The sequence below is a fragment of the Saccostrea cucullata genome, unplaced genomic scaffold, assembly GCF_032062105.1.
Source record: "Saccostrea cucullata isolate Sc308-1 unplaced genomic scaffold, CSIRO_AGI_Scuc_v1 ctg12946, whole genome shotgun sequence".
In the NCBI taxonomy this organism is placed as follows: Eukaryota; Metazoa; Mollusca; class Bivalvia; order Ostreida; family Ostreidae; genus Saccostrea; species Saccostrea cuccullata.
In genome coordinates this window covers 9039-18746 of record NW_026921487.1, presented here as the reverse complement: position 1 = coordinate 18746, position 9708 = coordinate 9039, and the positions used below count along the sequence as shown (strand labels likewise).

Sequence of the window (9708 nt, the reverse complement as noted above, 5' to 3'; positions counted from 1 at the left end):
TGATGACTTTGAGTTACCTGCAGCTGCTTGCTGTAATGGTGCAGTACTTGCAGGTTTTGGTGCAGCTGCAGCTGCAGGACCTGCAGATGCAGGTGTTGATGTTTTTGCTTTGTCATTCGATGACAAAGCAACTAATGTTTGTTGTTGAGAAATATCTTTCTCATCGACTTGCGTTGACATATCCTTCTTTGAAGTAGATTTTAAAACTGTTGCATAAGATTGTACATTTGGTTTTGGAACATTGTTGTATATATTAACAAGCTTTTTAGCCTCCGGGTAAGGAATTCGTTTTTCTGCTTTCACTTTCTGAATTTCCTTTTCTTTTATCCATAAAGGACATTGCTTGGAGGAAGCCATATGCTCTCCTTTACAATTTTTGCAATTTGGGGTTTTCTGACAGCCTTTGCCATCATGCCCCTCTTCACCACACTTGAAACAGGTTTCAGCGCCTTTACAGTTATTCTGTCCGTGCCCAAATCGCTGACATTTAAAACAACGCAGCGGGTTCGGCACAAACATTTCAACTTTCATTTGATATAGGCCAACTTTGATGTTAGTTGGAAGTACTGGCATACAAAAGGTTAAAAGGTATGTATTGGTCGGTTCAATATTATCATTTCGTTTTTTCGTGAACCGTTTCACAGAGATCACTCCCTGGGACTCCAACTCAGATTGGATTTCCTGTTCAGGAATGTCATCCAGGTCTCTATCATACAGTATACCTTTACTTTGGTTAAGTCCACTGTGGACCTTACCAATAACAGGGATATCTGCAAGAGTTTTCAATGCCAACAAGGATGTAGATTGCTGCTTCTTGGACACTTCAAGGAGTAGAGCACCAGATTTTAACTTTTTAACTGATTTAGGTGTTCCTATGATTCCCTGTATACCTTTTTGTATTACAAAAGGTGACACTTTTGTCAAAGGCTTTGTATAATTTTCAGATAACTGTGCTTCAAGTGTGATGAAGCGGGGCCAATGTTCCAAAACTGAAGAAATCTGCTCATCATTCAGAGAGGATTCTAAACCTGATGGGTAACAGCGTTTTTTAGTAAGAGCCATGGTTTAATGAATAAAATTCAGAATCCTTGCTCCCCGCCCGCCATGGAGCGCCAACAAGGGCGGTGTCAAGTCAAACGGATATCCAGTAAGAATGACACCAAGAGGATACAAAGAGACTATACTCAGACATAAGATATATCTGATTGACCCTAAGCCACCGCTTGATATAAATATATTAACATGGAAACGTCGGCGTATTGGAAATTTGCAAAGTCAGGAAATAAAGAAAAGAGAGACAAATACATCAATACTAAGGCATGTCAATAAAAATCAGCTCGGCGTGACCAGCCGCTTGATCAAATCGGGCCAAACTTGACCTCCCGTCTAGATGAATATGGGGCCAAAGTGGAGTGTTGGTCATACAGTTGCGTTACACCAAGCACCTGCAGACCTCAGCCACCAGGATCCCCTCCTCCACCAACACGGGTCGCAACCCACGGCCAACAGGTTGCTCCATTTAGTCGCCTTTTACCCATAGATATGAGAATCAAATGAGGGGCATGTAGCCCGTGCTTTGATTTAAATGTAGTAATGCTGTTTTATAATAAAAGCTAAGTGCATTGAAAATGTCTGATTCACACTGCTATCTGTAGTAACCCATGAGGTCTTCACAGATTTTATTAGTATAGGCATCAAATATCTGAAGGGCAAAAATTTTAAATTGCTAAGGGCTAGATCATCTAAAATTCTGGGAAAGCTTTAAAATATATCTTAGTATACAGAAGCAAACCGGTCTCCTCTTTTGTTGTTGATATAACTCAAAGCAATGTTATCTTTTTATTCCTAAATTTCATTTTCAGTTGTCATTTAACCCTTTCTTCTTTTTTTTATGCAAACATACATAAGTTTTTGCAGGTTCTACAACAATGTGCAATACACTCTTTTATTTATGATTACTTGTAGAGAAAGTGATCTGCGATGTGAAATGCATGATATAATTGCCTGCAATAAAATTTTTACGACATACCACTATCTAGACTCAGTAATTAATTCTGACAGGCAAATTTTATCACTGATGGAGTGCTCTACAAACAATCCAGCTGTATTCAGTTTCTAAAAGGATTGAAAGATAAAACAGGCAAATGTACTAAAATTGACACAAGAAGCTCCACCCCTTGAACTCTCTCACCCTCCATTTTGGAGTCATTGTGGTGACTCCATCCTCCGCATTTTACACCAAACCGGGACAAACTGACCCACATGTTTTATGTTCCTTGACAAAAACAGTAGCTTGAATCTTACTAAGTGGTGAAAATTCAGTTATATTATGACTAACCTGTGCAAAAAGGAAGCAATAAAACACGGGTATCATGTCATGCAACCTGCAATAGTGACTCAAAGTATGTGCATAAAAAATATATGCAAGGATTGTGTTTTTCAATTTTGATATTGAATGTAATTGTAATATAGTACAATAATATTCTTGTATAGGGGGAATGTTTGAGACTTGTGATAGGGATTATTCTATTTAATAGCTTAAATTAAAACCCTTCTCTCCGCCCAGAGATGTCCGAGAACGTCAACGACTGAACGAAGACCTGTGGAAGCAGTTCGAAGCTGGAATTCTGACAGGCTGTCATATTTGTCATTGGGCGCCGGTGAAAAACTATGGGCGTTCGTGCTGTGGCGATCTGGTTCAGACTAAATATATTCAACTTATCTTCAAAACATGCTGAGAAATCATACTAAGGCAAGGATACAGCAGACAAAAACCAAACAGTGATCTACCGCACAGACAGACACAATAGAACAAGACACAGGGTCCCGCACTTTACAAACACAGTAAAGCGACTGTCATACATTTAAACCAATAAGACCTAGATTCATCAAGCATCCGCAAAAGACCATGAATCTACAAATATTAAAGCAGGACATGTTTTGTCCAATTCCACTTGTCTATTAATAGTGAGCTTCTAGGAAATGTAGAGGTTTAACTCTCCCAATCTTCCTTATTCAAGCATCGATGTACATTCAATAAACCTAAGTGCGTCTGCTTATCTACGCAGCCTCCTTTGTTCTCCTGAAACCGCGTGCTCGACACTCCCCACCTTCTTAGACCCCAGGTGTTACATGTCCCCTTGGGATCAAGAAGATAAACACGTTCATGCGTATTTCGTTGGACATCAGGTAGCAAATACTATTTTGTTCACTGCCATGGCAATATTAAATACACAACTATACCACAATGTTAATGCAGAGATAAGATTATCCACCTGATACAAAGAATTCAATAAGATAAGAGAGTTAGAGAACTGAAGTCGAATAAATCAGGTACAGGTTAATTGACAAAAAGCTTTCAACATAAATGTAGACTTTTATGGCCGATACTGCGAATTCCGGAAAACTTTCCCTACAAATACATAATATCTGTTTTCAATGAACGGTGTCAATGTAAGCTACCATTTATTAGGCCTTTCAACTAGTTTTTCAAGTTGCACACATGGTTAAAACATTGTATAGATAGATTTATAGGTACATAAAATTATCAAAAAAGATAACTTGTGCATACTGTAGTAAAATTATATTATTTTACTATGAATAAATGTCGCCTACCTTACAATCAAAGGTGACGACGAATACCCAGGTTTACATGGTAGGTAAACACAGGTACATGCAACAATACAACAAACAAAGCAGGTAAACGTGGTGAAAGGTTTGACTGGTAATTCTCGACTGAGGTAGGAATCGTGCCGGCACGGGTGGATGGCTATGAGGTCAGGGTGAAAGGTCATAGTGGACTTATTTACATATGCAATTTCACCACATTCCTCCCCGTTTTATTTAATAAGCTAAGGGACAAATACTGTAATTTATTCAGAGGAATGTAAACAAGAAAGATCTAATTATTATGCAATATGACATGGAAGACGTATGAACTAAAACATGTATCCCCATGAACTTGGCCGGAATTACTTCTAGCGCCTTAGTTCCGCAGGATAAACATGTATGTATGTGGCAAGATTGAATATGGCTGGGTTTGCAAATCATAATACATGTAATAAGCATGTATCTACCACATTAGATCAAAATCATTATAATTTAGCCATACATATTCCATGTTGTCTGTTATACATTTCCTATATTTTAACACTTAATTCATAGTCAAAAGGAATCTACCTATGACCTAACACTGACCTACTTCCATGAGAGTCCTGTAACTGAATGGTTTCATGACAAATGGTTTTAGTCTAGTGAGGTTCAGTTGTACCAGTATAACTTAATCATGTAAATACAACTGATTTACCTAATTACATTGTGCCGGAGTGCAGCCTATGTTAGAACTTGATGACAGATAAATTAACTAAATCGTTGCAATGTATCCTAATAGTTAACTTAGTATATATTACGATTAACTTCTTATGTATGTCGTCACCTTAAAATATGACAATGCCTAGTACTAGTACTATATAACTTATACTAACTTAAGCCTAACCTAAACTAAGTATATTTTCTTATTTCCTATCCTAAGAACTAACTAAATTAACTGAAGAAAGTATGTATCCTTAATTGTCGACTAAAATAGGATAAGCCAGGAAATATAATTATTAAACGTATTTACAAAACATATTCCGCATCAGAACCGTCACTTTCTAAAATTAGTTAGCCGGGTGCGATACGGAAAATGTACAACAAATAACTATATACAAACTATGTAATGCAATCCGCCCAATACCGTCACTGAGAAAGGTCAGCCAAGTATATATTCGGAAAGCATAAGGTTATTTACATAAAGCAATCCTGCCCAATACCGTCACTGAGAATAGTCAGCCGGGTATCTAACGGAAAGCAATTTGTCTATATACATGAGGCCATCCGACTTGATTTACCGTTACTGATATCAGCCAGGTATATCCAACAGAAAGCATAGGTTGCATGATTACACCAGTCCTGATTGAAGTATATTTCTAGGCATCCTTAGGAACTGGGTAAAGGACATGCAACAGGATAGATCATTGCAGAATTTTGACTAATATGCTGCCTGAATATGCTTCACCCAGATTTGACTTAAATATAGAATACTAATAAAAGCCTAAGTAGTACTAAATAAAGTTGTACTAATTTATCAACATTAAATCTGCTTTGATTGAGCAATAATGATGCTAAGATATTCACTATGATTACAACCTTTCCAAAATAGTAATGACTATTCTTAAACTGCTTAATTCATATAATTTCTTACTAAAATCTCAAATGCTACAGATATAATAAAGGTACTCTAAATGCTTTCTAATATAAGTGAGCTTTAAGTACTTGTACTATAATCTTGATAGTTAATACTGTGCATATCTACACCACAAGTGCATTTGAGCATTGCTATGTAGTTTACGTTGATACAGATTACAATGGCTTCAACCAAAATATATAGGTCTTTAGCTATAACTAATGATATATATTTACTGTATTAACATTGACATGTTAAACTATAAAGACTTTGAGTTGCAATAGACATTATGCACTTATAATTGTAAACAACAGTCAAGCAATTCTCAAATACATTGACTTGGGTGCAAATAAGTTACTTTAAAGCTAATACTTAAATGTTATGCACCTGAACTCGAAGATTGTTGCAACTAGTAATAATATAAAACTTAACAACTACACAGCTGTTAAGACCTTCAAACTACAATCTACACATTTCCCCTCCCTTTTATTCTTAAAAGAGAGAAGTAGTAATAATAGTTAGCTGTTCTTAATCATAAGTAGTAGTACTATAGCTTATCTGATGTAGATTGTGCATAGTTAGCTATACTTGTGAATTTAGACTATTATTGTAGACAAATCATTAGAGTACTATAATGGCGACAAGTCTACTTGAAGCACTTAACACTAATGACTAGTAGATAGTGCTGCAAGAACTACTTTAAGTAAGTTAGTCAACTACCAACTGTGACGTTCCAGTTAAGAATTAACTACCAGTTCTAGTGTAAATATTAGTTGCTAATAAATAAATTAAATCTGAATAAGGTCAGATTGCAGTAAAAACTGATATTATTAACACTACAATCTTCTGATTATTAGGTACTAAATACTATTACTAGAATTATTAAGTGTTATTATAAGTCAGTAAGTAAACACTGGGTAAAAGCATTTCAGGTTTATTTAGCAAATGATCTACGTTTATAGGATTGGCCATGGCACAACCCAACACTTATTTTCAAGTGGCAGCCCAGATGGAATGCCCAGCCCAAGGTATACAAATAGGAATACACAAACAAGGCACTCTCCAAAGTAAGTTAGGGGGTTCTTGTCGGCCGCATTCCAAGTAGACCTGGTTTGGCCATCTGTGCTGTCACTTTCAATAGTGGTTGTGGTAACGTTCACAGCCGTTGCTGGTACAGACAGTGTGGAATCAGCATTCAGCGCTTCACTATTTTTCTTCTGTTGTGGATCCCATAGTGAAGAGGTTGCTGTTTCCTCTTGTTTTGTAACCAGCTCTTGGTAGGAGGGCTCCTGTAAATAGTCAGTTGTCTGAGCATTCACAACTTTGTCATTGCTATGCTCAGGCAAAGCATCGCTCCTAGATAGCTGTGTGTTGAAAGTCAAGTCCGGTGCATCTAAAGTCAGGTCTGGTAGTTGTTGGCAGTTTATGGTGTATTCAGCATCTGGAGTTATATGACAACCAGCAGTTGAATGCTCACTACTCGGTAGCCGTAACTCAGATGAACTGCCTTCAGAAACATCCTTGTCCTCTATGTCTGGAGTTGCCGAAATCCCAGGAACATGGAGAAAACCATTCTGTGACACCATGTTATTCCACTGAATACTAGCAGGTGATATATCACCACTCTGTATTAGTGGAAAACCTGGTGGACTTTCACAGGTAACTGTTGGCATCTGCTGCTGCTGCTGCTGCTGCTGGTATACTGCTGCAGTAAGTGTTGGCATCTGCTGCTGATGGTTTACTGCTGCAGGCAAGACAGATGAACAGCTGCTGGCATCTCCAGATCTAAATGGTGCAGACAGTACCTGGTCCTGGTTGTTGTCTGGAATTTCATTTGGGGACATAACAGGACTTTGTACAGCTCCCTCATTTTGTAAATGGGTCAATGGTGGTGGCGTTAGTGGCCCTCCATACATGCATGGCTGTGGATAAGTCATCTGAGGTACCATGTATCCAGGTGGGAACATTCCGGGATACGGGCCATATGCATATGGTATGCTGGGATATGGCTTTGGTGGTCCAAGAAATGGTTGTGGGAATGGTCCATCATATCCAGGAAATGGCACAGGGTAGTTCCCAGGGACTGGTGTACAGGGATAAGGATACCCACATTGGCCTGGGTTCAGTGATGGCATGTATGGTCCACCATAGTATCCAGGAGGTGCTGCACACATAGCTGGATTCATCTTGTTGTATTCAGTAGCTCAAAGTTACGGAAATAAATCACGCCGTTTGACACTACTGAAACGTTCAGTCAGAGAAAATGTTTCGAGTTATTTACGTTACGTTGTTTCCACGTTTACGGTAAACAAACCGCCCGTGAACGGTGAAAATATATTAACACCAAAAATGACTGATGTACAGCAAGATCTGTGTGGAATCCGTTATCTGAATTAAACGTAACTTTAACACAATGTAATACTTGTATTTTAAGCCGGTTTAATTCTTTGGTATAGTCCTGGTAATTTTACTTGTCAGACTGCGTTTATTTTTCTCTCTATCTTCTTCTGTCTATATTTAATTACTTTTTACGATGTTTCTATTATTATTTCTTGTTGAATTAAACGTTACTTTAACACAATAAATAATTGTATCTAAGCCAGTTTAATTAACAAATAATTGTATCTAATCCAGTTAATTCAGCAGTCAAGTCTGTCAAATTTAGTTTGACGTTTCTCTCTTCTTTCTATCTGCTTTTCTTTCTACCCCCTCTTATCTTTGATGATTGATTTACGCTGTTTCCTTTATTTCGTTGATGGGATCTTCGATTGATAAAATATTGGTCCACTACAAACTACTTAAACTTTTATTAATCGTAACTAAACTTAATTAACCTGTAACTTAACTATATTTTGCTTTAATTACCGACAGACTCTTACGACGTTAGTGTACAAACGCCCGATGACAGACGACGGTAGAAACAAGCATTGATGTTACGAGAGTTTGTAGATAAGCTAAATAATTAATTGTATAATCAATTGATGATGGTGTATGAATTGATTATACTTTTGCAATAAGATTGACTGTTATTTCACAGAGCTAAGATGTAAAGCCGTTACACTACAAAATCAGTCTAGTCTACTGTTAGAGCGAGAAGCACGTGCGCTTCGATCTAAATTTAGCTTTTACAGGTAAACCGGTTTGCGTGAACCGAGCTCTGTGAAACTACACAACAAAAATATACAATATCAAAAACACAATATATCTCTACTTTCCCCCGAATGTTTTTTCAGGGAACTTAGAGAAAAAAGAAATAATATGATTACTCTAAATCCTAAGTAAATAACGAGTCGAGAAGAAAACGGCGCTCCTCGAAAATTGTCAACACGAGTGACAATAAATTTTCACTAGAAAAAAGCTATTTGTCTCGTGCAAAAATATGAAATAGATTAACAATTTATAATAAGGTTCAATCGTTGTGGCACGAGTGACCAAAATTCAATGAGTCGAGAAAAAAACGTAATTTGCACAAGACAATGAAAAATTGAAACTTTTCGTACTGACGTTTTATAAAAAAAAAAAACGCCCTTACGATAGTTGCAAACTAAATGGTAATGAAAATATTCAATATGTTAGCACTAACGTTTACAAAAACGCTGTACGATAAATATAATACAAAATTCTAATTAAAAACGAAAATGTAAAAATAATTGGACCGTGATATCACCACGTGGTCAAATGCGACTCACGAGTGAAAAAATAACATGGCAAATTAGTCAAATTGTTTGAACTTTGCAAATAACGTTAATTATAACGCCTGTAAGCAACAGTTTCCTAAAATTCCAAAATGACTAAATGCAAAATATTTCACTCACGTGTTTTTACTCACGAGTGGAAACTCACACGTGAATTGTTGCAAGTAAAAACATGGTAATTCAAAATGCCCCGCTCCGAATTACCGGCGACGCCAATGTAGTAAAATTATATTATTTTACTATGAATAAATGTCGCCTACCTTACAATCAAAGGTGACGACGAATACCCAGGTTTACATGGTAGGTAAACACAGGTACATGCAACAATACAACAAACAAAGCAGGAAAACGTGGTGAAAGGTTTGACTGGTAATTCTCGACTGAGGTAGGAATCGTGCCGGCACGGGTGGATGGCTATGAGGTCAGGGTGAAAGGTCATAGTGGACTTATTTACATATGCAATTTCACCACAATACTTTTAATTACCTCATTAAAAAGTTTAATCATTTATACTTGACTTTTCCGATGTTGTGTTTTAGGAAGGTAACTTAGGTTTGAAAAATGACCAAATTAGTGCCGATTTATGAGTTATCGTTTATAGGAATGACATATAGGCTGCCTCAGCATTGGTATTGTTATATACACAAAAGGGTTCCTTACATTGTTTTGTTCACAATAAAGAAAATGCCTTCTCTCTACCTGAAATAACACGGTCAAATGAATAGGGACCAGACTATATTCAATAGTTTAACTCTCTTCGACGATTATTTTGAAGAAAAAAAAATAATG

General features: G+C 36.9%; 2 protein-coding genes across 2 annotated transcripts; both read right to left on the bottom strand.

Moving 5' to 3' along the window:
* Nucleotides 1-17: 17 nt before the first annotated feature.
* On the bottom strand, nt 18-1062 carry LOC134260118 (uncharacterized; the record flags this gene model as incomplete). Its single annotated transcript, XM_062742701.1, has 1 exon — nt 18-1062. A coding segment is annotated over exon 1 (1045 nt), but the record flags the coding sequence as incomplete, so codon positions are not given.
* Nucleotides 1063-6180: 5118 nt separating this feature from the next.
* Nucleotides 6181-7410, bottom strand: LOC134260117 (uncharacterized). The gene has a single exon (XM_062742700.1). The coding sequence runs from the start codon at nt 7408-7410 to the stop codon at nt 6181-6183; it is 1230 nt and encodes a 409-aa protein (XP_062598684.1).
* Nucleotides 7411-9708: the final 2298 nt, after the last annotated feature.